This window comes from Muntiacus reevesi, chromosome 5 (genome assembly GCF_963930625.1).
Source record: "Muntiacus reevesi chromosome 5, mMunRee1.1, whole genome shotgun sequence".
Taxonomy (NCBI): domain Eukaryota; kingdom Metazoa; phylum Chordata; class Mammalia; order Artiodactyla; family Cervidae; genus Muntiacus; species Muntiacus reevesi.
The window spans coordinates 54707530-54734845 of NC_089253.1; the positions used below are offsets into that span (position 1 = coordinate 54707530).

At 37.6% G+C, this 27316-nt stretch overlaps 1 protein-coding gene across 1 annotated transcript in view; it reads right to left on the reverse strand.

Moving 5' to 3' along the window:
* Positions 1-27316, reverse strand: part of CFH (complement factor H) — a 115063-nt gene that overhangs the window by 63671 nt on the left and 24076 nt on the right. The window contains exons 5-9 of the mRNA XM_065938312.1: positions 25018-25209; positions 19463-19633; positions 16636-16809; positions 12444-12632; positions 11838-12014 (exon numbers count right to left, since the gene is read on the reverse strand). Coding sequence (XP_065794384.1) covers positions 11838-12014; positions 12444-12632; positions 16636-16809; positions 19463-19633; positions 25018-25209 — 903 coding nt within the window. The remainder of the gene's footprint in view (positions 1-11837; positions 12015-12443; positions 12633-16635; positions 16810-19462; positions 19634-25017; positions 25210-27316) is intronic.

Below are 27316 nucleotides of genomic sequence, written 5' to 3' on the forward strand. Positions count from 1 at the left end.
ATGCCACCAAGAAAGAAAACTACAGACCAATATCACTGATGAACATAGATGCAAAAATCCTTAACAAAATTCTAACAAACAGAATCCAAGAACACATTAAAAAAATCATACATCATGACCAAGTGGGCTTTATCCCAGGGATGCAGGGATTCTTCAATATTCACAAATCAGTCAATGTGATACACCATATTAACAAATTAAAAGATAAAAACCACATGATTATCTCAATAGATGCCGAGAAAGCCTTTGACAAAATTCAGCATCCATTTATGATAAAAACCCTCCAGAAAGTATGCATAGAAAGAACATAACTCAGCACAATAATGACCATACATGATAAATCCACAGCAAACATTACCCTCAATGGTGAAAATTGAAAGCATTTTCCCTAAAGTCAGAAACAAGAGTAGGGTGCCCACTCTCACTACTACTATTCAATATAATCTTGGAAGTTTTAGCTACAGAAATCAGAAGAGAAAACAGAAATAAAAGGAATCCAAATCAGAAAAGAAGTAATAAAACTCTCACTGTTTGCAAATGACATGATGCTCTACATAGAAAACCCTAAAGACACCACTGGAAAATTACTAGAGCTAATCAATGAAAATAGTAAAGTTGCAGGATATAAAATTAACACACAGAAATCCCTTGCATTCCTATACACTAACAATGAGAAAACAGAAAGAAAAATTGAGGAAACAATTCCATTCACGACTCAAATGAAAAGAATGAGATAGCTAGGAATAAATTTTCCTAAAGAAACAAAAGACCTATATATAGAAAACTATAAAACACTGATGAAAAAAATCAAAGAACACAAATAGATATAGAAATATACCATGTTCAGGGATCAGAAGAATCAATATAGTGAAAATGAGTATACTACAAAAAACAATCTATAGATTCAATGCAATCCCTATCAAGCTATGAATGGCATTTTTCAGAGAATTAGAACAAATAAATTCACAATTTGTATGGAAATACAAAAAAATCTCAAATAGCCAAAGCAATCTTGAGAAAGAAGAATGAAACTGGAGGAATCAACCTACCTGACTTCAGAATACATTACAAAGCTACACTCATTAAGACAGCATGATACTTGCACAAAGACAGAAATATAGATCAATGGAACAAAATAGAAAGCCCAGAGATAAATCCACACAGCGATGGACACCTTATCTTTGAGAAAGGAGGCAAGAATATACAATGGAGAAAAGACAATCTCTTTAACAAGTGGTGCTGGGAAAACTGGTCAGCCACTTGTAAAAGAATGAAACTAGAACACTTTCTAACACCATACACAAAGATAAACTCCAAATGGATTAAAGATCTAAATGTAAGACCAGAAACTATAAAACTCCTAGAGGAAAACATGGGCAAAACACTCTCTGACATAAATCACAGCAAGATCCTCTATGACCCACCTCCCAGAATAATGGAAATAAAAGCAAAAATAAACAAATGGGATCTAATTAAATTTAAAAGCTTTTGCACAACGAAGGAAACTATAAGTAAGGTGAAAAGACAGCCTTCAGAATGGAAGAAAACAATAGCAAATGAAACAACTGACAAGGAGTTATTCTCCAAACTATACATGCAGCTCATGTAGATCAATTACAGAAAAATAAATGACCTAATCAAAAAATGGGCCAAAGAACTAAACAGACATTTCTCCAAAGAAGACATACAGATGGCTAACAAACACATGAAAAGATGCTTAACATCACTCATTATCAGAAAAATGCAAATTGAAATCACAATGAGGTACCATCTCATGCTGGTCAGAATAGCTATTATAAAAAATCTACAAACAATAAATGCTGGAGAGTGTGGAGAAAAGGGAACCTTCTTACACTGTTTGTAGGAATGCAAACTAGTACAGCCACTATGGAAAACAGTGTGGAGATTCCTTAAAAAACTGGAAATAGAGCTGCCATATGATCCAGCAATTCCACTGCTAGGCATACACATGGAGCAATCCAGAACTGAACGAGACACGTGTATCCCAATGTTCATCGCAGCACTGTTTACAATAGGTAGGACATGAAAGCAACCTAGATGCCCATTGGCAAACGAATGGATGAGAAAGCTGTGGTACGTACATACAATGGAATATTACTCAGCTATTAAAAGTGCATTTGAATCAGTTCTAATGAGGTGGATGAAAATGGAGCCTATTATACAAAGTGAAGTAAGTCAGAAAGAAAACACCTGTATAGTATATTAAGGCATATATATGAAATTGAGAAAGATGGTAATGATGACCCTACATGCGACACAGCAAAAGAGACAGGATGTAAGCAACAGACTTTTGAACTCTGTGGGAGAAGGTGAGGGCAGGATGATTTGAGAGAATAGTATTGAAACATGTATATTATAATATGTGAAACAGATTGCAAGTCCAGGTTCAATGCATGAGACAAGGTGCTCAGGACCAGTGAACTGGGATGACTCTGAGGGATGGGATGAGGAGGGGGCTTCAGGATAGGGGACACATGTACATCCATAGCTGATTCATGTCAACATAAGGCAAAAACCACCACAATATTGTAAAGTAATTAGCCACCAATTATAATAAATCAATTAATTAAAAAATGTTAATAGGAACATATAGCATTATATTATATTATAATAGGAAAATGCTAATAGTAAAATATAAATAATTACTTTAAATGTAAATGGATTAAACTCTCCAACCAAAAGACACAGATTGGCTAAATGGATACAAAAACAAGACCCATATATCCTGTCTGCAAGAGACCCACTTCAGACCTAGAGACACATACAGACTGAAATTAAAAGGATGGAAAAACATATTCCATGCCCATGGAAATCAAAAGGAAGTTGAAGTGGCAATTCTCATTTCTAACAAAATAGACTTTAAAATAAAGAGTATTATGCAAGATAAAGAAGGGACATTACATAATCGTCAAGGGATCAATCCCAAAAGAAGACAAAATTCTAAACATCTCTGCATCCAGCATAGAAGCACCTCAATACATAAGGCAAATACTAACAGACATAAAAGGGGAAATTGACAGCAACACAATAATGGTAGGGGATGTTAACAGCCCAGTTACACCAATGGACAGATCATCAAATTAGAAAATTAACAAGGAAACACAAACCTTAAATGAAACATTAGACCAAATGGACCTAATTTATTTCTTCAGCATGTTCCACACAAATCCAAAAGAACACACTTCCTTCTCAAATGTGCATGGAACATCTTCCAGAATAGACAATATTTGGTCCAAAAATCAAACCTCAGTAAATTATTAAAAATTGAAATTCTATGAAGCATCTTTTCTGACCACAATACTATGAGACTAGATATCAATTACAGTAAAAAACACAAACACTTGCAGATTAAACAATGCATTTTTACATAACAAACAGGTTTATGAAGAAATCAAAAGGGAAATCAAACAATTCTTGAAACAAATGGCAATGAAAACACGACAACTCAAAACATATGGGATACAACAAAACAGTTCTAAGAGGAAAGTTTATAGCAAGAAACAAGAAAAACATCAAATAGACAACCTAACTTTACACATAAAACAACTGGATAAAGCAGGACATGAGAAAAAAACAAACAAATAAGCACCCAAAGTTAGTAGAAGGAAAGAAATCCCACAGATCAGAGTAGAAATAAATGAAAAAGAAATGAAGGAACAATAGTAAAGATTAATAAAATTAAAAGATGCTTCTTTGGGAAGATAAACAAAATTGTCAATTAGTAAAACTCATCAAGAAAAAGTGAGAGAGAAATCAAATCAACAAAATTAGGAATGAGAAAGGAGAGATTAACAGACAACACAGAAATACAAAGGGGCTATTATGAGCAACTATGTGCCAATAAAATGGACAACCTGAAGGAAATGGATATGTTCTTAGAAAAGTTCAATCTTCCAAGACTGAACCAGGAAGAAATAGAAATTATGAAGTCAATTATATGCACTGAAATAAAAAATGTGATTAAAAAACTCCCAAAACATTGAAGTATAGGGCTAGATGGTTTCACAGGTGAATTCTCTTAAACATTTAGAGAAGAGTCAATGCCTATTCTTTTTTTTTTAATACCTATTCTTATAAAACTCTTTCAAAAAACTGCAGAGGAAGGAACACTTCCAGACTCATTCTACAAGGCCATCATCACCCTAATACCAAAACCAGACAAAGACAACACAATAAAGAAAATTACATGCCAATATCATTGATGAAAATAGATGGAAAAATCCTCAACAAAACTCTAGCAAACAGAATTCAAAAATACATTAAAAAGATAGTACACCATGATCAAGTTGGGTTAATCCCAAGGACACAAGCATTCTTCAATATACACAAATCCATCAATGTGATATACCATATTAACAAATTGCAAGATAAAACCATATGGTCATCTCAATAGATTCAGGAAAAGCTTTTGAAAAATTTCAACAACCATTTATGGTAAATACTCGTTAAAAAAAGAGCAAAGAAGGAACTTGCCTCAACATAATAAAGGCCACATATGAGAAACCCAGAGCAAACATAATTCTCAAAAGTGAAAAACTGAAATCATTCCCCCTGAGATGAGGAAAAGACAAGGGTGCCTGCCCACTCTCACCACTATTAGTGAACATTGTTTGAAAGCCCCAGCTACAGCAATCAGAGAAGAAAAAGAAATAAAAGGAATCCAGATTGGAGAATTCAGATTGGAAAAGAAGAAACAAAACTCTCATTGTTTGCACACAGATAATACTACACATAGAAAACCCTAAAGATACTTTCAGAAAATTACTAGAGGTAATCAGTGAATTTAGGAAACTGACAGCATACAAAAAGAATACACAGAAATCACCTGCATTCCTCTGTACTAACAATGAAACATTAGAAAGAGAAATTAAGGTGTCAATCCCAGTTACCATTGCAACAAGAAGAATAAAATGCCTAGGGAAAAACCTAGCTAAGGAGAAATAAGAGCTGTATACAGAAAAGTACAAGATGTTGAGGAAAGAAATCAAAGACAACATAAACAGATGGAGAGCTATTCCATGTTCCTGGGTTGGAAGAATCAACATTGTGAAAATGACTATACTACCCAATATAATCTACACATCCAATGCCATCTGTATCAAAATACCAATGATATTTTTCACAAAATTAGAAGAAAAAGTCTCACAATTCATATGGAAACACAAAAGACCTGAAGAGCTAAAGCAATCTTGAGAAAGAAAAATAGAGCTACAGAGCTAGAGGATTCAAGCTTCCTGACTTCAGACTGACTACAGAGCTATAGTCATCCAGAGAGTATTGTACTGGCAGGAAAACAGAAATACAGGTCAATGGAACAAGATAGAAAGCCCAGAGATAAACCCACACATCTGTGGATAGCTTATGTTTGACAAAAGAGGCAAGAATATACCATGGGGCAAAGAGACTCTCTTCATAAGTGCTGTGGGAAAACTTGACAGCTACATGGAAAAGAATGAAATTAGATTACTTCCTAATGCCATACACAAAGATGAACTCAAAATGGATGGGAAAACACAGGCAGAACACCCTATCTCATAAATCACAGCAAGCTCCTCTATGACCCACCTCCTAGAGTAGTGGAATAAAAACAAAGATAATCAAGTGGGACATAATTAAACTTAAAAGCTTCTCCAAAGCAAAGGAAACTATGAATAAGGTGAAATGAAATGCCCAGAATGGGAAAAAATAACAGCAAATGAAACAACTGACAAAGGATTAATTTCCAAAAGATATAAGCAGTTCATACAAATCAATACCACAAAAACAAGCAACCCAATCAAAAAGTGGGGAAAAGACCTAAATAGACATTTGTCAAAAGACCCAAGATGGCTAATAACACATGAATACATTTTCAACATCACTTATTATTAGAGAAATGCAAATCAAAACTATAATGAGATATCACCTCACACCAGTCAGAATGGCCATCATCAAAAAGTCTACAAACAAATAAATGCTGGAGAGGGTGTGGAGAAAAGGGATCCCTCTTGCACTGTTGGTGGGAATGTATATTGATCCAGTCACTAGGAAGAACTGTATGGAGAGTCCTTACAAAGCGAGGAGTATAACCACTATATGACCCACCAACCCCACTCCTAGGTATGTACCTGAGGAAATCAAAACTGAAAAAGACATGTGTACCCCAATGTTCACTGCAGCTCCATTTACAACAGCTAGGACATGGAAGGAACATAGCTGTCCATTGACAGATGAATAGATAAAGAAGCTATGCTACATATATACAATGGAATATTCAGTTCAGTTCAGTTCAATTGCTCAGTCATGTCCGACTCTTTGCGACCCCATGAATCGCAGTACGCCAGGCCTCCCTGTGCATCACCAACTCCCGGAGTTTACTCAAAGTCATGTCCATTGAGTCAGTGATGCCATCCAGCCATCTCATCCTCTGTCATCCGCTTCTCCTCCTGCCTCCAATCCCTCCCAGCATCAGGATCTTTCCCAATAAGTTAACTCTTCCCAAGACGTGGCCAAAGTACTGGAGTTTCAGCTTCAGTATCAGTCCTTCCAATGAACATCCAGGACTGATATCATTTAGGACGGACTGGTTGGATCTCCTTGCAGTCCAAGGGACTCTTAAGAGTCTTTTTCAACACCACATTTCAAAAGCATCAATTTTTTGGCACTCAGTTTTCTTCACAGTACAACTCTCATATCCACACATGACCACTGGAAAAACCATAGCCTTGACCAGACGGACCTTTGTTGGCAAAGTAATGTCTCTGCTTTTTAATATTCTATCAAGGTTGGTCATAAGTTTCCTTCCAAGGAGTAAGTGTCTTTTAATAACATGGCTGCAATCACCATCTGCAGTGATTTTGGAGCCAAAAAAAAAATAAAGTCCGACACTGTTTCCACTGTTTCCCCATCTATTTGCCATGAAATGATGGGCCAGATGCCATGATCTTAGTTTTCTGAATGTTAAGCTTTAAGCCAACTTTTTCACTCTCCTCTCACTTTCATCAGGAGGCTTTTTAGTTCCTCTTCACTTTCTGCCATAAGGGTGGTGTTATCTGTGTATCTGAGGTTACTGATATTTCTCCCGGCAATCTTGATTCCAGCTTGGGCTTCTTCCAGTCCAGCGTTTCTCATGATGTACTCTGCATATAAGTTAAATAAGCAGGGTGACAATATACAGCCTTGATGTACTCCTTTTCCTATTTGGAACCAGTTTGTTGTTCCATGTCCAGTTCTAACTGTTGCTTCCTGACCTGCATATAAGTTAGTCAGCCATAAAAAGGAATGCATTCATTCGAGTCAGTCCTAAAGAGGTGGATGAACATAGAGCCTAGTATACAGAGTGAAGTAAGTCAGGAAGAAATAAATATCATATATTAACACAAATATCATAATACACCTGGAACCTAGACATATTGTCCCGATAAACCTACTGCACAGCAGCAATAGAGACACAGACATGAGAACAGACTCACGGATCGGCTGCCAGGGAGGAGGTAGAGGGTGGGATGTATGCAGAGGGCCAGCATGCAAACTTGCACTACCATATGCAAAATAGACAGTCAATGAGGATTTGCTGTATGGCTCAGGGAACTCAAACCAGAGCTGGTAACAACCTAGAAGGGTGGGGTAGGCAGGGTGTTGGGAGGGATGTTCATGTGGGAGGGGGCATGGGTAAATCTATGGCTGATTCGTGTTGATGTTTGGTAGAACCCAACATGATACTATAAAGCAATTACCCTTCAATTAAAAATAAATAAATCCAAAATAAACAACCACTCACCCCCGAAATTCCATATGCCAAGGGGCCCAGGAGGAGGCTCACTCATGCATGCATGAGGTAAAAGGCAGACAGATCTCTGTCTTAACTGTGATGCCTGCAGTGGCTCATGAACCATCTCAATTCCCTCTCATCTGTACTCCAGGAACCCTGAAAAACCTATCTTAGAAAATCATGCATGGAGCTAAGTCTTTCTATGAAAGTCCAGATTTTCACAGGAGGACTTCTGTCTGCTTCATTCACACACCCTTCCACTTCCACCCTGTGGCCAGATCTCTGTGGTTACAACTGACTCAGAGGGAAGAGCAATCTTTGGCAGACCACCAGTGAGCTTGCACAGAAATTTGGCTTAAATCTGTGGCCCAGAAGAAAAACACAAGATTAGTAGCATTGAAACCTGCATATTATCGTATGTGAAGCATATGATATCACCAGTCCAGGTTTGATGCATGAGACAGGGTGCTCAGGGCTGGTGCACTGCGATGACCCTGAGGGATGGGATGCGAAGGGAGGTGGGGGGGGTTCAGGATGGAGAACACATATACACCCATAGCTGATTCATATCAGTGTATGGCAAAAACCGCCACAATACCGTCAAGTAAATAGCCTCCAATTAAAATAAAAATTTTAAAAAGTAAAACAAAAAATTTTTTGGAAAGATGCAAGAAAAAGAGAAAGATGTAGTGCTACTTTGGGGGAAACAAAGGACAGGCTGTCAGCACCATTTCTGGTGCACTAATGTGTCTGGACAAGACATAGAAGAAGAGAAATTCTGGAGTAACAGGGATGAGAATGTCAGCAGGTGCCAATATAGAACATCTGAAATAGCTGCAGAGTCTCTAGCAGGGTTGAAGAAAGTTGTCTCTCACCCAAAAGAGACTGGCACTTTAATTATAAAAACAGCACCACAAAACACAAGGAAGATGAACACAAAGTATCACGAAAGCAACAAAGTATAAAAATCTTCAATATTCACATCCAAAAATTGGTGATGTATGATTTATCCAGTAAAGAATTCAAAATAGCTATTTTAAATAACTCGATGTGTTACAGAAACTACAGTAAGATACTTGAACAAAAGCAGGAAAACAATAAACAATGGACAAAATAAGCAGTTTAATAAAAATGTACAAATCATTAAAAAAAAAAGAAACCCTGGTGCTGAAGGTTTCAAGGATGAAATGAAAAAAAATCATTAAAGAGTATCCACCAGAGAGTTAAAAAGGCAGAAGAAACTGTGCGATAGATGATATATCAAAGTTATCCTGTCAAGGGAGAGTAAAAATAAAATTAAAAAAAAAATTTTTAAACAAAAGAATGAAAAAGGACAAAGAAAGGCTACATGATCTATGCTACATTGAAAACAGAACTGATTTGCAAATTATTGAAGTTCCAGGAGGAGAAAAGGAGATGAGGCAGAAAATATATTTAAGGAGTAATGTCGAGAAATTCCCAATTCAAGAATGATATTTGAATATTCAGGAAGCTTACAGGTGATCAAACTAAATCAACATGAAAAATCCTCTACAGCACACATTATAATAAAGTTGCAAAAGTTAAAGAAAAATAGAGAAGGCTTCAAGCAGCATGAGGAAAAAGCAAACAAGGTTAACTTGGTTAACAAAGTTAACAAGGTTCAAGGTTAACAAAAACCTTGAAATTTAATAGGGAGCCTTCATTTGGATCTTAGCATATCTCTCAGCAGAAACCTACTAGGCCAGGAGAAAGTGGGATGATATATTCCAAGTATTGAGAGAAAAAACTGCCAAAGAAGAATATTTGAAAACATCATTCAGAAAAGAAAAGAATATAAAGACTTCACCAGACCAACAAACACTGAGGAAATTGAACACAACTAGACCTTCCTTGAGGAGGGCATGGCAACCCACTCCAGTATTTTTGCCTGGAGAACCCCATGGGCAGAGAACCTGGGGGGCTGCCGCCCATAGGGTGGCAAAGAGTCAGACACAGCTGAGGTGACAGAGTAGGCACACAGACCTTCCCTACTGAAACACTAAAAGGAATTATTCAAGCTAAAGTAAAAGAATGCTAATTCATTCCATGAAAATACCTAGTACACTGGTAAATTTAAGTGCATATTTACATTCAGAACACAGCAGTACGTTGATATGAAATGTTAAACACAACTACTTAAGAGTTAAAGCACAAGAATATAAAAATTACTATAGCTAAAATTATTTTTTAATTAAGTACACACTATAAAAAGAGGCAAATCATGACATCAGAAAGATAAAATGGAGAAAAGTAAAAGGAAGGAGATTTAATATGTGGTTGATGTTCATATATTATCAGCATAAAATACACTGCTCTCTCTGTATGGTGTTTTAGGTAAATCTCATGGTAAACAAAGCAAGAATCCATTCTAGATTCACAAATGGTAAAGAGAAGTTTATTAAACGCATACTACTATAACCAAAATCATGAATTACAAAGGCAAACCATCAGAGGAAGAAAGAAATTAGGAAACTATAAAACATCCTGAAAAAAATAAAACATAATATTAATACATCCTTATCTATCAATAGTTACTCTAAATATAAATTTAAATTGCATTTAAATTTAATTTAAATTTAAATTGCATAAATTGCATAAATTTAAATATAAATTTAAATATAAATTGCATGCCTGCATGCTTAGTCACTACAGTTGTGTCTGACTCTTAGAGACTCAATGGACTATAGCCCTCCAGGCTCCTGTGTCCATGGGATTTCCCAGGCAAGAATTCTGGAGTGGGTTGCCATTTCCTTCTCCACTGTTTTCTTTTATCTCAATGAAATTCTTAAGCAATTGCTTCGAATTACTTGTCAGACAAATTATCCATATCCATTATTTGGGGTCAGTAACTGAAAAACTATTGTGCTTCTCTGTTTATATTTTAGTCCTTTGATGTCTGTGCCCCTTGAAGTCTCACCTTGCTGTGTTTGCATTTAAAGAAGCAGTCACTCCCTCCAGTCTTTACAGACTGACTTGGGGAGGGAAGTACACTGTCACACTGATGGGGGTTTTGAGACATTTTCAGGCCTTTTTTAAGGATACACCTGTCCCATGTACTCAGTTCCTCCTGGGAGAGAATTCTGAAGCTCGTATGCTTCTATGAACGCAGCAAAGACAGTCTCTGTGCTGCTTCCCTGAGGCAATGCCAAATGCTCACATCCGTGTGCTTTCTCACAGACCCACAGGGACAGGTTGACTTGTAGATGTCCCTCAGGCCATCTGCAAAGGCTTAGATGCCACCACCTAAGGGGACCATCTGGGGACCTACACAGGGAGCTGGCCCTGGGGAGGGGATGTGGATGAGATGAGGAGCCCAGGGGTGAGCAGGACCACAAGCACGGTGTCTGCAATGGTTTGGGGCTCCCTGGTGGGGTCTCCACGTGGTCAGCAGGACCCATGTTCCTTGAAGAATTCTAGCCCTGGGAGCTGTGTTCCTGGCCTCTCCCCACCCCCCAGTCATGCAGGTGACCCCAGTGTCCTGGACAAGGGGAGAGAGGAGTGCGCTGGAAGATGAGGACCCACCCTTGCTCACACACTCTCATCTTCCCCACAGGTGAAATCCTGTGCCGAGGGCTCTGTCTTGGCGCTAAGTAGGGCCACTCAGGGGCAAAGTGCGGCTCCTCCTCTAACCCTCAGGGACGCGTCCAGTCTCCAGTCTTTGTGCTCTAGCAGCTGCTGTCATGTCCCTGCTAGACTCCTGGACCCCCACAAAGATACTCTTATCCGCAAATGACGGTCAAAGTCTGCGTTTATATCAGGAGAGGCAGTGAAACTCCTGCCATCTTTCTGACCTCACTCTGTTACTACAGGTTTCTTCTTTGTGGATCTTTTCCTATTTTCTTGACTAATGTCTATCAATAAGTACATGTACTTTGTTATATACTTATCAAAAAGTCTATATGTACACTCACAGACACTTGTAAACAATAAAAATAAATAGTTCCTTTGGCAAAGCAAGCAGTTGATATAAATATTTTGCAGTGGATAATGCAGCTGAGTCTTAGAAAGTTATAAACATACTGGGTTCTCAGCCCAGTTTACTCACTGACACGGATGCATCTGGGAGGAGGAGACCATCCATTCTCTGTGCAGGTCATTGTGTTCTGATTGTTTTCAAGACTGTAGCCGTCATAGCAGTTTACTCTAACAGTTTTACCCTGTAAATATTTTTCTTCACGACGTGGGGTACGTCCATTTTCCAAATAATTGAAAGTACATTGTCCTTAGGATCATAAAAGTAATATTAAAGAAATACAAAATAAATTTGGTAAAATAGTACATTTAAGATTAACCTTATAGAATTTACATGAGAATGCATTAGTATTCAAATATAACATGTAACAATAAAAATGGAAGCCACTACTACATTTGTGAAAAATGAAAAAGATAATGTTCCACATTAATTGTCTTTAGTTTTATGATTAAAATATGTATAAATGATGCAGATATTCTTGTAAAGCCTCTGTATCTCTCACAGGATTTACATGAAAAGACTCTAGTAAAGGGAAGATCTATTTGGATGTTTTTGCTCATAGAACTCATCCCTTGGCCTTACTGTTGTTACACAACACTAAATCGTACTCACTTACATACTTTTGTCTCTTCACTCTTTCCAAGATTTACGCGTATAAACTTAAATAGGTTTGCTTACTGAGGCATGGTTCTTCTGGAGACCATCCTTCTGCTGTGCAAGTCAGGTAATTCCAGTAATGTTGCGTAGGAGGCACAAAATGCTGATCACAGAAATAGACAAACTGTTCATTTACACGTGCTGGAAAGTATCCTCTGTGTGAATAACGTAGCCATCCATGTTTTATGACTGGATAATTACAAGGTTTCCCTTGGAATAAAAAAAGTAGAAGTAGTTTTATCTCAGTATACAATCAAATTAGAATTAATGTTTCATCTACAAATTATATTCTTGTTCAGTTAATTACACTCATTGCATTATGGTTTCTAGGAAAAGAAAAGTTATAGAAAATTCAGATGATTGAAGTATGTGAGGAAGCCTTGCTAATGAAGATCAAATTATGTCTTATGGGTCATATTATGTAAAATTTATATGTGTATTCTCTTGATAGGAAACTATACAGACCTATTAAATGATTCTCCTTAAGTACAGAAGTCCCAACCTTGTTGACTAAATTAGCACCTTAATCAAGTGATGAAAGTACAGATTTTATCTTGTGGCTCATCTGCCCTCTTTTACTTTCTTTTCCACTCTCATCAGACCAGAATCCTGACATTTATTCTCAGACCAAGTCAATGTAGGAAGAAAACAGATTTTTTTAAATTATCATTCGTTAGTTTACTTTTCTGTTTATGGGAAATATGTGATATATATAGAGAACCACAACAATTTTTCATTGATTAAATCACACAGAGTAACATTCTTATTTATCCATCAAACTAGACATTAAGATATATTTTCCTTTGCTTGTCTCATCAGAGAAATGAACAATGAGTAATTCTTAATATCCAAATGGTTAAGATGAAGGGAAACCCTTGTCACTTATGGTCTAATTTTAATTGGAGAATGATGTATTTTTCAGTATTTCTTACAAATATTTTAAATGAGGTATAACATAATCAAATTTTACTCTTATTATTACATATTGAATAATTTTCACATATATGCTTGCTATGTGAATTATAAAATTTGAATCTTTGCATATCTTAGCCCATTTCTTTAACAAAGACTTGTCAATTATACCCTCTCATGGCCTATAGTCTGAATCTCTTATCACCGATAGATTTCCCCCACCTTCTGAAGCTTGTCTACATTTTTAAGTTTGAAACGCTTAAAAACTCCTCTTACGTAATAGTCTAGGTTTCTTCCCACTACTTTTTGGAGATTAAAATAATTTCTCTTCATTCTTGACTTTTACAAATTTCATCATGTATGTTAAGATATGTATATCTTTCAATAATTCTATGTTGGACAAGTTTGAATCTTTGTATTTGCAAGAGCCAAGTGAAAAGAACTCAATTAACTTCGTCATTACATTGTAGAGGAGAGATTTGAGTTCTGAAGATATGGTTTCAGAACTAGCACATTTATCATTTTGATGCATCAATGAATATGAATACAGTAAAATAATCCACTGAGACTCACTTCCAAAAGGTACACAAAGAGGGCATAATTAAAAGTAAGCATCATTACAATCACTGGCCTGAGGCATTTTCCTCGTCTACTCTTTCATTTGGGCACATGTGAATCTGTCTTTATCTCTCTAACCAGATCATTTATTGAAGCACATATAATAGTCCCCTATAGTTGGAAGGGCATTGATTTTGTCAGGACTCAGAACAGCCTCATTCTTCTCTTACACTCCCACCAACAGGTCTCATGAGTAGGCTTGGCTGTCCATCATAATATTGGCTCACACTGATCTCAAAATTGATGAAAAGTATTCACTAAGTTTTAAAGTGTTTCTAGTCTTTCTGTGGAGAAGGCAATGGCAACCCACTCCAGTACTCTTGCCTGGGAAATCCCATGGACAGAGGAGCCTGGTGGGCTGCAGTCCATGGGGTCCTGAGGAGTCGGACACAACTTCACTTTCACTTTCGCTTTTCACTTTCATGCACTGGAGAAGGAAATGGCAACCCACTCCAGTATTCTTGCTGGAGAATCCCAGGGACAGGAGCCTGGTGGGCTGCCGTTTATAGGGTTGCACAGAGTCGGAGACAACTGACATGACTTAGCAGCAGCAGCAGTCTTTCTGTACCTCTGCAACTTACTCCAAAGATCCAGGTCCAGGATCTTATAATTTTTAAATTTAAGTTGTAAATTTCATGTTATTAGGTCCAACCTCACACATGGGAGTCATTCTGAGTGACGAATCTGTCCTAATATGGATTCACTTTCAGAAGCTCTGTGTCATCCAGATGCATCTCCTTTGCAGCATTAAACTCGCTGATGATACAAAAGTGGAAAGGAACAGGCCTGAGGACAAAGTCCTGCATCTGATAGTCAGCTCATTTAATGAAATAATGAATACTGATAAACTATTTAAACAGTTTCCTCATGTTGTCCACAAGAACATCACAAGGTCCTTTGTGGGATAACCTTGTGGTGATATAAATAGAATTGGGTTGATCAACCATTTTCAAAGGGCTTCCCTATGGCTCATTGGGTGAAGAATCCACCTGCAATGCAGGAGACACAGGAGATGTAGGTTTCATCTCTGGGTCAGAAAGATTCCCCTGGAGAAGGAAATGGCAACCCACACCAGTATTTTTGCCTGGAGAACTCCACAGACAGAGGATCCTGGTAGGCTGTAGTCCCAAATATCACAAAGAGTTGTACACGACACAGCACCATTTTCATAAATCCATCTTAAACAAGATTAAATATTTTTCTTAAAGTTCTTATGCAGATTAAAATCTGTTTCATATGGCTAATACCTTCATTTTAATGGAACTTATGCTTTGAAAATTTATTTTAAATGTATGCTTGGAATTACCATTAAGGTAATTGAACTCTTTTATATCATTACAGTTGTCTTTCATGGAATAACTGGCTTAAGTATGCTGAAATTTTACAGTGTACTGTTAGAAACAAGAGGATTGTTTTAGAGGCAGCAAACAAGTTGAGGAAAGGACACATCCTCAGAAAATACTCTGTTCAGTTGACCTGACGCTCTTCTCTATTTTACGGTTTTAGGGAAGTCCACACTGCCTTCCACACTCCTCTCTTCAAACATTAGAGCCTAAGTCCTCACCACTGAGTGTGCAGGACTTAGCATCCGTTTCTAAGGATCACACATGACGGACATGACAGTGTGTGACCAAGTCATACCTGGTGTGGAGGCTTCCTCCTCCCTCTCTGGGGTCCCTGGCCCTGAGGAAAGTGAGCTGTCTCTCAAGCAACCTGCGGAGATGCCCAGCTGGTCAGGTACTGAAGCCTCCCCACAAAGCCAGGAGAGTGAGCCAACTTGGAAGCAAAGCCTCCAGCCCAGCTGAGCGTCCACGTGACAGTGGCCCAGGTCAGTACCCTGACTGCCACCCATGCACAGTGATTCAGAACCAGACAGGGAAGGCCCTTCCTCACTCCTGACCCACAGGAGCTCTAAGAACATGGAGGGGTGTTGTCCTACGCCAATATGTTTTCTGGGAAATTTGTTAAATTGGACTATGTGTCTAGTACAATGGCGTCCCAGTGGGCACAAGAGGTAAGGAATCTGCCTGCCAATGCAGGAGACGCAGGAGAGGCAGGTTCTGATAGCTGGGTTGAGGAGAACCCCTGGAGGAGGGCATTCCAGCATTCTTGCCTGGAAAATCCCATGAACAGCAAAGCCTGGTGGGCTACAGACCATAGGTGGGCTACAGCAAAGAGTCAGACATGACTGAGCAACTTAGCATGCATGCACGCAGGCATCTAATACAATAGGCGCTATGTGATATTATTTTAATGGCTTAGATTCAGTATTACAATTATTTTGCATGCTAAGTCATTTTAGTCGTGTCTAGTTCTTTGTGACCCCCTGTGGACTATATCTTGCCAAGCTTCTCTGTCCATAGGATTCTCCAGAAGTGGAGTGGGTTGTTAGAAGTTTATATATTCAAAAACACATCCATATTTTAACTTTGAGTGGCAAAAATTTTAACTGTTTTTAATTTACAAAAATGTTTTTATTCCTTATTTTTTATTTTATTTATTTATTTATTTTTTGCCTACTTCAAGAAGCAAATAATGCCTCTAAAAGCCCCGCATTAGAATACACAGTAGGGCAGATACTTGGATTTGCCCTACTGTGTAGGGCATTGTGCCCCATTGTTGTGTGTTTAAGAGAAAGAAATTTCACAATTAAGAAGAAGGTCAAGATATGAATGGAACGTACAGGTACATCTCGGAGCAGGTGCCCAGCCATCTCTGGTACACGTTGCAACATTTCCATGGATCTCAGGAATAAAACCCTTTTTACACTCATAAGTGATTGTATCTTGACCTCTGTATTTGCTTAATTCAGGTCTGTACACACCATTTGGAATACGAGGAGGATCACATTTTATTTCTGAAAAGAGAAAAGGTATGTTCACAATATAGAAATCACATCCCTTAAAATAATCAATGATATAAAAATATAAAAGTGGATGTTATTAATTTGTTCTTAGTACAGCACAAAAGTCAGTAAAATGAGCACAGCCTCACACCACTCCTTGCTGTATCACTTACATTTCCCTTCACTGTGTTTCTCATCTGATGTATCTGTACCCTCGGTACTCTTGAACCCTCTTTCTCCACACTCAGCGCACACTTCATGATATTCCACATCTGGCAAAGAATTCGTGATGTATCACTTCAGCTATTCTTTCCACTTTCTGCAAGTTTCTCGGCTTCTGTATTTCTCACAAGTACTGCTGGCAAATATTCTCCTCCCTCCAGACACTTGTTGCAATAGCACACCCTGTCCTTTTGAAGTAGACTTAACTACAGGGATTGCATAGGGCAATGAAATGAATGTGGAAGGAATGTTTTCCTTTAGGGAGGGAGTTGAAAAAGTCATTGAGTTTTCCTGTTCTCTTTCCCACAGCTGCAGTGATTAAAGAACATGAACGGTCATATCTCCATTCCCTGATTCTTACAATTAAAATAATGAGGAGCGTCCCTCCTGACCTATGTTTTCTGGGAAATTTGTTAATTAAGACTATATATCTAATACAGTGGGCTTCTCAGTTGGCACAAATGGTAAGGAATCCGGCTGCCAATGCAGGAGACATAGGAGATGCAGCTTCCAAGGAAGGTTGGAAGTGAGCATGCATAGAAAATAAACTTTAGTTTCTTAAGCCACTAAGATTTTGGAATACATTATTCTTATTGTAATAACCTAATCCAGGTTTCAAAACTCCTCTTTCATATAAAGACTCAGGTAAAAGGTGTCTGTTGTAAATACTGAACTCCACCATTTTAGGGCAGAAGTAGCCATAGACAATACTTATAAGAAATGGGCATGTCTCTGTTCCAGTAAGTCTTAGTTTACAAAAAAGGGACAGGCTGTATTTGACCTGGGGCTATGGCGTGAACCAGACATGGGACAACAAACTGGTTCAAATTTGAGAAAGGAATACGTCAAGGCTGTATGTTGTCACCGTGCTTATTTAGCTTCTAAACAGAGTACATCATGTGAATTGCTGAACTGGACGAATCACAAGCTAGCATCAAGATTGCCAGGAGAAATATCAAAAACCTCAGATATGCAGACAATAGCACCCTAATAGCAGAAAGCGAAGAGGAACTAAAGAGCCTCTTGATGCAAGTGACAGAGGAGAGGGAAAAAGCTGGCTTAAAATTCAACATACAAAAACCTAAGATCATGGCAACTGGTTCCATCATTTTATGGCAAATACAGGGGAAAAACTGGAAGCAGTGGCAGATTTTTTCTTGGGCTCCAAAATCACTGCAGATGGTGACTGCAGCCATGAAATTAAAAGATGCTTACTCCTTTGAAGAAAAGCTATGACCAACCTAGACAGCATATTAAAAACCAGAGACATTACTTTGTCAACAGAGATCTGTCTAGTCAAAGCTATGGTTTTTCCAGTAGTCATGTATGGATGAGAGAGTTGGACCATAAACAAGGCTGAAAACCAAAGAATTGATGCTTTCAGACTGTGGTGCTAGAGAAGACTCTTCAGAGTCTCTTGGGTAGCAAGGAGGTCAAACCAGTCAATCCTAAAGGAAATCAACCCTGAATATTCATTGGAAGGACTGAAGCTGAAGCTCCTGTGCTTTGGCCATCTGATTTGAAGAGCTGACTCACTGGAAAAGACTCTGATGCTGGGAAAGATTGAAGGTGGGGGAAGAAAGGGACAACAGAGGATGAGATGGTTGAACGGCATCACTAACTCAATAGACATGAGTCGCAGCAAACTCTGGGAGATAGTGAAGTACAGGGAAACCTGGCATGCTGACGTTTATGGGGTTGCAAAGAGTCGGACACAACTTCATGACTGAACAACAGTGTGCTACACAATAGTGTGCTACCCCTTGACACAGTCCTTTCTGATTTATAAAGTTCTACTCAGTCATTTACATCAACTTTGCTAGTACACAACAAAGATCAATTTGCAATAATCTTTTTTTTTTTTTAAGTCATGCTTCCCAGGTGGCTCAGGGGTGAAGAATCCAATGGAGAAGACAGAGGTTCAGTCCCTGGGTCAGGAAGATCCCTTGGAGAAGGGAGTGCCAACCCACGCCAGTATTGTTGCCTGCTCAAGGACAGAGGAGCCTGGTGGGCTACAGTCCATGGGATCTCAAAGGAGTCAAACATGACTTAGCAACTAAATAACAAATAAACACCAATACTTCATTGTCAGAAAAAATAAACTGCTTAATGGTAAGGAGGATATGAGTTAAAGCAACTGGTAAAGTATACAGCAAAAGAGGTAGAAGAAAAAAAAAAAAAAAAAAGGTAGAAGAAATGTAACATTACCTTTACAAGCAGGAGCCCAGTATTGTTGCCTGGGAAATCTCAAGGACAGAGGAGCCTGGTGGGCTACAGTCCATGGGATCTCAAAGGAGTCAAACCTGACTTAGCAACTAAACAACAACAAATAAACACCAATACTCCATTGTCAGAAAAATAAACTGCTTAATGGTAAGGAGGATATGAGTTAAAGCAACTGGTAAAATATACAGCAAAACAGGTAGAAGAAATGTAACATTACCTTTACAAGCAGGAGGTGGAGTCCATCCAAATTTAGTGCATACTGTATCTCCTCTCTCACCATATTCAAAACCGGTTGCACATCTATACTGAACTCGTTCATTTACCTTATAAGTTGCCTTTGGAAGTACAGCTTGTCCATTTAAAATGACTGGTGGTTTGCAGAAAATTTCTGAACAAAAGGAATTAAATTCCAAAATGTCTATTATATGTCAAAGTACTGTGCCCCAGACATAAGCTATATAAAGATACAACTTTTGTTTCCATTCCGTTAAGTAAATTAGGCCACCAAACAAAGTCCTGTTTTGATTTGAATGCTTGATGAATAACTTATCAGTTGTTCTTAATATTCATTTTGGAAGAAAGTTAAAATTCTGATTTAAATCTTGTTACTGATTTATTTAGTTGGGGGATAAATTAGTCCTCTTGAAAGAAATAACGGCCAGTAACTTCATCAGCTATATATATATAAAACTGAATACTGAAGTAGTTTCATTGTGACTTATGTAAAACAGCCTATTCATATGTATCCTGGTTTTCTATATATTTTGCTTTATTTTAGATTAATGTTATATAAAGAGGATACTTGTTGTAACTTAAGCATTTTATATATTATAGCATTTTGAATGAATCTGAGCATCAGTTTCTAGAGCTGTGGGAAATTACATCAAAAGGATGTTTACCCATTTGGTATTACTAAATATTTATGTTGCCTCCTGTCCTTCATTTGTAGAAAGCTAGAAAACATCAAGTATTTAATGGCTTTCTCTTTTTTTCAACTTTCTCTAGGCCTTTTTTAAAAATTTTTTATTTCCTAATTTTTACTGGCATTTATCTGCTTTACAATTCTGTGTTAGTTTCTACTGTACAGCCCAGTTAATGAATTATATGTATATGTATGTACATATACATATGTATACATATACCCCTTCTTTTTTGGATTTCCTTTCCATTTGTGTCTCCAGAGAGCACTGAGTTCCCTGTGCTATGCAGTAGGTTCTCATTAATTTTCTATTTTATACATACTATCAATAATGACTATATATATGTCAATCCCAGTCTTAGAATTCATCCCGCCTCCCCTTCCCCCTTGCTATTCACACGTTTGTTCTCTACATCTGTGTCTCTATTTCGGCTCTGTAAATGAGATCATCTCTACCGATTTTTTCAGATTCTACATATATGTGTTAATACAAAATACTTGATTTTCTTTGTGACTTACTTCACTCCATACGACAGTACATAGACCTCTTCTACATAAATCATTTTTTAAAAGCTTTTTATAAAAATTTTCAAACATAATCGAAAATGGAAAAAATATGTGATCTAAATTCCAAATCATTTAAACTTGCTTTTAAAAAAATAATAATTAGCAATACATAATGAACTTTTCTCATATTCAATATTCTTATACCATATAATGTTTCCAGTTGTACTGCTGAGGCACTTAATAAGTGTTCTAATACTTGCATATAAATTTAATGGGAAAGTACAAATCTATATATTCAAGAAGAATATATGTGTTTTTTGAGGGAAAACATTCTCATGGAAAGAATTTATACAGAAGTAACTATGGAACTCTTTTTTTTAATATGAAGGAATTGTATCACAGATATTACATTCAATTTACATGAACTCATGTAGTTCTGCAATGTAATTAAAATAACATAATTTTTTCTGTGGGAGAAGGTGAGGGTGGGATGTTTTGAAAGAACAGCATGTATACTATCTGTGGTGAAACAGACCACCAGCCCAGGTGGGAGGCATGAGTCAAGTGCTCGGGCCTGGTGGGCTGGGAAGACCCAGAGGAATCGGGTGGAGAGGGAGGTGGGATGGGGGACCGGGATGGGGAATACGTGTAACTCTATGGCTGATTCAAATCAATGTATGACAAAACCCACTGAAAAATTAAAAAATAACATAATTTTTTTTAAATAGGTCAAATGTGATACATAATTTCGGCAAATGACCTGTAAAAATTATATATATTTTTTGTTATTGATAATAGAGTAATTATTAACAAAATACTTTATCAAATAAATTAATTTAACTTGTTGTATTACATCTCCAAAAAGCAACTGACCAGCTCTTGTGATTGCCATCCATTTAAGTTTCTGTCAAAAACAAACAAACAAACAAACAAAAGCTGGACATCATCTTTCACATTGTCCCCTCTCAAACATTTTCGCCTGGGATTTCAGCAACGGCGACTAATTTCCCAGATTCTATTCTTCCTTCATCTCAATCTTTTCTTTCCTGTTTGCAACTTAATGATATTTTTCCTGTCGCTTCACTATTCCACTTAAAATGCTGTATTGATTCCCAAATCAGTCTGCATAAAAGCCTAATCCTTCAGCATGGTGTGTGCCACCCCTCAGAACCTTGAAATGCCCATATTCACTCCATCACTGACTTCTTCTCTGCCTGCATCCTATGTTAAGGCCCCTGAGAACAATGGGAACAAGGGGCTTCATGCTCAAAGAGGCCCCAAGGCCACTGCTCCTTCCTCTCCATCTGACTGGTTTGCTTTTCCCTACCTCAATTCATCTAAAGATTCTCTTTCTTCAAAACATGTTTTGCATCAGTCGTTTCAGAAAGATTTCACTAATCACAGAAACTTACGCAAAAAATAAACCCCACCCACAATCCTCTAGAGCTTCCCTGTTGGCTCACTTGGTAAAGAACCTGCCTGCAATGCAGGAGACCCAAGCTGGATCCCTGGGTCAGAAAGATTCCCTGGAGAAGAGAATGTCAACCCACTCCAGTATTCCTGCCTGGAAATCCCATGGACAGAGGAACCTAGGGGCTACAATCCATAGGGTTGCAAGAGTCAGACACAACTCAGCAACTAAATCACAACTCCTACCACATGATCTCTAGAGCATATGTAACTGCTACACTGCATATAAATATGTTCATCTTTATTAACTCAAAATAGTTTTGTAAAAAGGACTTTCTAGGAAGAGGAACACTTCTCTTTGTGTCTCATTGTAGGACAGACTAGACTAAGAAAATATAAATAATTTGGGGATATTAGATAATGTTAAAAAAAAATAGTAGAAATTTCTCCCAAACAAGTATTGGTAAAACAAGTTATGGTAATTTTAAATAAATTGGACATAATACATTATGACAAAAGCCAAAATCATCATGAGGTTCTCAAGGGAACATTTCACACAAAGATAGGCACAATAAAGGAGAAAAACAGGAAGGACCTAACAGAAGCAGAAGAGATTAAGAAGAGGTGGCAAGAATACACAGAAGAATTGCACAAAAAAGATCTCAATGACCCAGGCAACCACAATTGTGTGGTCACTCACCTATAGCCAGACATCCTGGAGTATGAAGTCAAGCGGGCCTTAGGAAGCCTTGTTACAAACAAAAGTAGTGGAGGTGATGGAATTCCAGCTAAGCTATTTCAAATCCTAAAAGATAATGCTGTTGAAGTGCTGCACTCAATATGCCAGCAACCTTGGAAAACTCAGCAGTGGCACAGGACCGGAAAAGTTCAGCTTTCCTTCTGATCCCAAAGAAGGGCAATGCCAAAGAATGTTCAAGCTACCAAACTATTGTACTCATTCACATGCTAGCAAGGTAATACTCAAAATCCTTCAAGCTAAGTTTCAATAATATGTGAACCAAGAACTTCCAGATGTACAGTTGGATTTAGAAAAAGCAGAGAAACCAAACAACCAACATCTGTTGGATCATTAAAAAAGGGGGGGGGGGGATTCCAGAAAAAAAAAATCTATTTCTACTTCATTTTCTATGCTAAAGCCTTTGACTGTGTGGATCACAACAAACTGTGGAAATTCTCCAAGAGTTGGGAATGCCTGACCATCTTGCCTGCCTCCTGGGAAACTAGTATGCAGGACAAGAAGCAACAGTTAGAACTGGATATGGAACAACTGACTGGTTCAAAATTGAGAAAGGAGTATGTCAAGGCTGTACAATGTCACCCTGCTAATTTAACTTACATGCAGAGTACATCATGCAAAATGCTGGGCTGGATGAAACACAAGCTGGAATCAAGATTGCTGGGAGAAATATCAACAACCTCAGATACACAGATGATATCATTATAATGGCAGAAAGAGGAATTAAAGAGCCTCTTGATGAAAATGAGAGAGGAGAGTGAAAAATTTGGCTTAAAACTCAGCATTCAAATAATGAAGATCATGGCATCCAGTCCCATCACTTCATGGCAAATAGATGGGGAAAAGGTGGAAACTGTCAGATTTCATTTTCTTGGGCTCCAAAATCACTGCAGAGGGTGACTGCCACCATGATATTAAAAGACACTTGCTCCTTGGAAGAAAAGCTAAGACAAACCTAGTCAGTGTATTAAAAAGCAGAATCATCACTTTGCCAAAAAAGGCCTGTATAGCCAAAGTTATGATTTTTTCCACTAGTCATGTACGAATGTGAGAGTTAGACCATAAAGAAGACTGAGTGGCAAAGAACTGATGCTTTCAAACTGTGGTGCTAGAAGACTCTTGAGAGTTCCTTGGAATGCAAGGAGATCAAACTGGTCAATCCTAAAGGAAATCAACCCTGAATATTCACTGGAAGGACTGATGCCAATGCTGAAGCTCCAATACTTTGGTCACCTGATGCAACGAGCCGACTCATTGGGAAAAACCTCTGATGCTGGGGGAAATTTAGGGCAGGAGGAAAAGGGGGCAACAGAGGATGAGATGGTTGGATGGGATCACTGACTCAATGGACCTGTGTTTGAGCAAACTCTGGGAGATAGTGAAGGACAGGGAAGCCTGGTATATTGCAATTCATGGGGTTGCAAAGAGTCAGACAGGACTGAACAACTGAACAACAACAAAATCATCATACTGGTCAGCAGTATTAAGACTGAAGAAATGCTGGTTTACAGGTTACTATAGAACTTTTTTTAAAGACAAAAATTTATTTAGTGGATTCAATTCAGATCAGCAATGTTTATACTAAACTTCCAGTGCAAGTATAAAACAGGGCCACTTTTAGAAGTGTTATTCAAAGACAGAATGTCATCATGATACATCAGTAGAGATAAACATTGTATGTTCAGTTTTTCAAATACAAAATGACCTTTTGGAGTTTTAATATTAAAACTTGTAGCAGAAATGCTTAAGATTTTATTTCAGTCATGAGTCAATTACACTTTAATTATGGTTATGAGAACGGACTTTAGTGTCATATAACCTAGGTTTGAATCTTACCTCTACCATATACACCAAGATCATTTTTGACACGTAATTTAATTTCTTTGCACCATGATTTCCTTAATTATGAAACAGAGATGAACACAGTACATAAATCACGTGGTCATTTGGAAGGTTAAAGAGATGACACTTGTAAACAATTTACATCACATACTGAAAAACAATTTAGATCACCTACTGTAAAATACTGTAAAAAAAAAGTGCTGAATAAGTGCTAGTGATTGTTAGTATTTTTCAAATCCTATATGATGCACAGTGTTTTGAAAGGCATATTTTCATGAAAAAAAACTAAAATCACGCAATTAATCAAACCAACAGTAAGTGAGTAAGTTTATCTTACCTACACATTTTGGGGTTTCTGCACTCCAAACACCACCTGCTGAGCAATGTATCTGCTTGGGTCCATCCAGCATGTAGCCTGAATTACACTCAAACTGTACCACTTGTCCATAGGTATATTCTTGGTCTGGTTCCAGGGCACCACTGAAAATTTTCCCATTCTCTGGTTCTGTCACTGGGAAACACTTAACAACTGAAAAAATAAACATAACTTCCTCTAATGAAATTGGAAAACTATAAAACTTTATCATGAAGAAATGAGTATATATAAATTTGACATATATATATATAAAACCAACAAGATTACTTTTTTAAAGATGTGTTTATTTGATAAAACTGTTAGCCAGAAATAAATTCTACTAAGTAAAAACAAAGAAAAACAATAATAGTAGTAAGCTTATCTCTGATTCTTTTCTGTGAGAGTAAGCAAAAAACCTACTACATCGAGTTTTGTAATGAAAGTGTATATATTTTCACTTTCATTTTTAATGAAACTATATATATATTCCATGAACAGTATGGAAAAGCAAAAACATAGGACACTGAAAGATGAACTCCCCAGGTCGGTAAAGGTGTCCAATATGTTACCAGATATCAGTGGAGAAAATAACTTCAGAAAGAATGAAGGGATGGAGTCAAAACAAAAACAACACCCAGTTGTGGATATGACTGGTGATAAAAGCAAGGTCTAATGCTGTAAAGAGCAATATTGCATAGGAACCTGGAATGTTAGGTCCATGAATCAAGGCAAATTGGAAGTGGTCGAACAGGATATGTCAAGAGTGAACGTCAACATTCTAGGAATCAGCAAACTAAAATGGACTGAAATGGGTGAATTTAACTCAGAGGACTATTATATTTACTACTGTGGGCAGGAATTCCTTAGAAGAAATGGAGTAGCTATCATAGTCAACAAAACAGCCAGAAATGCAGTACTTGAATGCAATCTCAAAAATGACAGAATGATCTCTGATCCTTTCCAAGGCACACCACTCAATATCACAGTAATCCAAGTCTATGCCCTGACCAGTAGTGCTGAAGAAGCTGAAGTTGAAGGGTTCTATGAAGACCTACAAGACATTCTAGAACTAATACCCCAAAAAGATGACCTTTTCATGATAGGGGACTGGAATGCAAAAGTAGGAAGTAAAAAAACACATGGAGTAACAGCAAATTTGGCCTTGGAGTACAGAATGAAGCAGGGCAAAGGCTAATAGAGTTTTGCCAAGAGAACACACTGGTCATAACAAACACCCTCTTCCAACAACACAAGAGAAGACTCTACACATAAATATCACCAGACAGCCAACACTGAAATCAGATTGATTATATTCTTTGCAGCCAAAGATGGAGAAGCTCTATACAGTCACCAAAAACATGACTGGGAGCTGACTGTGGCTCAGATCATGAACACCTTATTGCCAAATTCAGACTTAAATTGAAGAAAGTAGGGAAAACCACTAGACCATTCAGGTATGACCTAAATCATACCCCTTATGATTATACAGTAGAAGTGATAAATAGATTTAAGGAACTAGACCTGATAAACATAGTGCCTGATGAACTATGGACAGAGGTTTGTGACATTGTACAGAAAACAGGGATTAAGACCATCCACAAGAAAAAGAAATGCAAAAAAGCAAAATGGCTGTCTGAGGAGGCCTTACATATAGCGTTGGAAAGAAGAGAAGCGAAAAGCAAAGGAGAAAAGGAAAGATATTCCCATTTGAATGCAGAGTTCCAAAGAATGCCAAGGAGAGATAAGAAAGCCTTCTTCAGTGAAAAGTGCAAAGAAATAGAGGAAAATAATAGAATTGGAAAGATTAGAGATCTCTTCAAGAAAGTTAGAGATACCAAGGGAACATTTCATGCAAAGATGGGCACAATAAAGGACAGAAATGGTATGGACCTAACAGAATCAGAATATATTAAGAAGAGTTAGCAAGAATACACAGAAGAACTGTACAAAAAAGATCTTTATGACCCAGATAACCACAATGGTGTGATCACTCACCTAGAGCCAGACATCCTGGAATGGGAAGTCAAAGGGGCCTTAGGAAGCATAACTACAAACAAAACTAGTTGAGGTGATGGAATTCCAGTTGAGCTATTTCAAATCCTAAAAGATGATGCTGTAAAAGTGCTGTGCTCAATATGTTAGCAAATTTTGAAAACACAGCAGTGGCCACAGGACTGGAAAAGGTCAGTTTTTATTCCAATCCCAAAGAAAGGCAAGACCAAAGAATGCTCAAACTACCGAATAATTGCACTTATCTCACACTCAAGCAAAGTAATCCTCA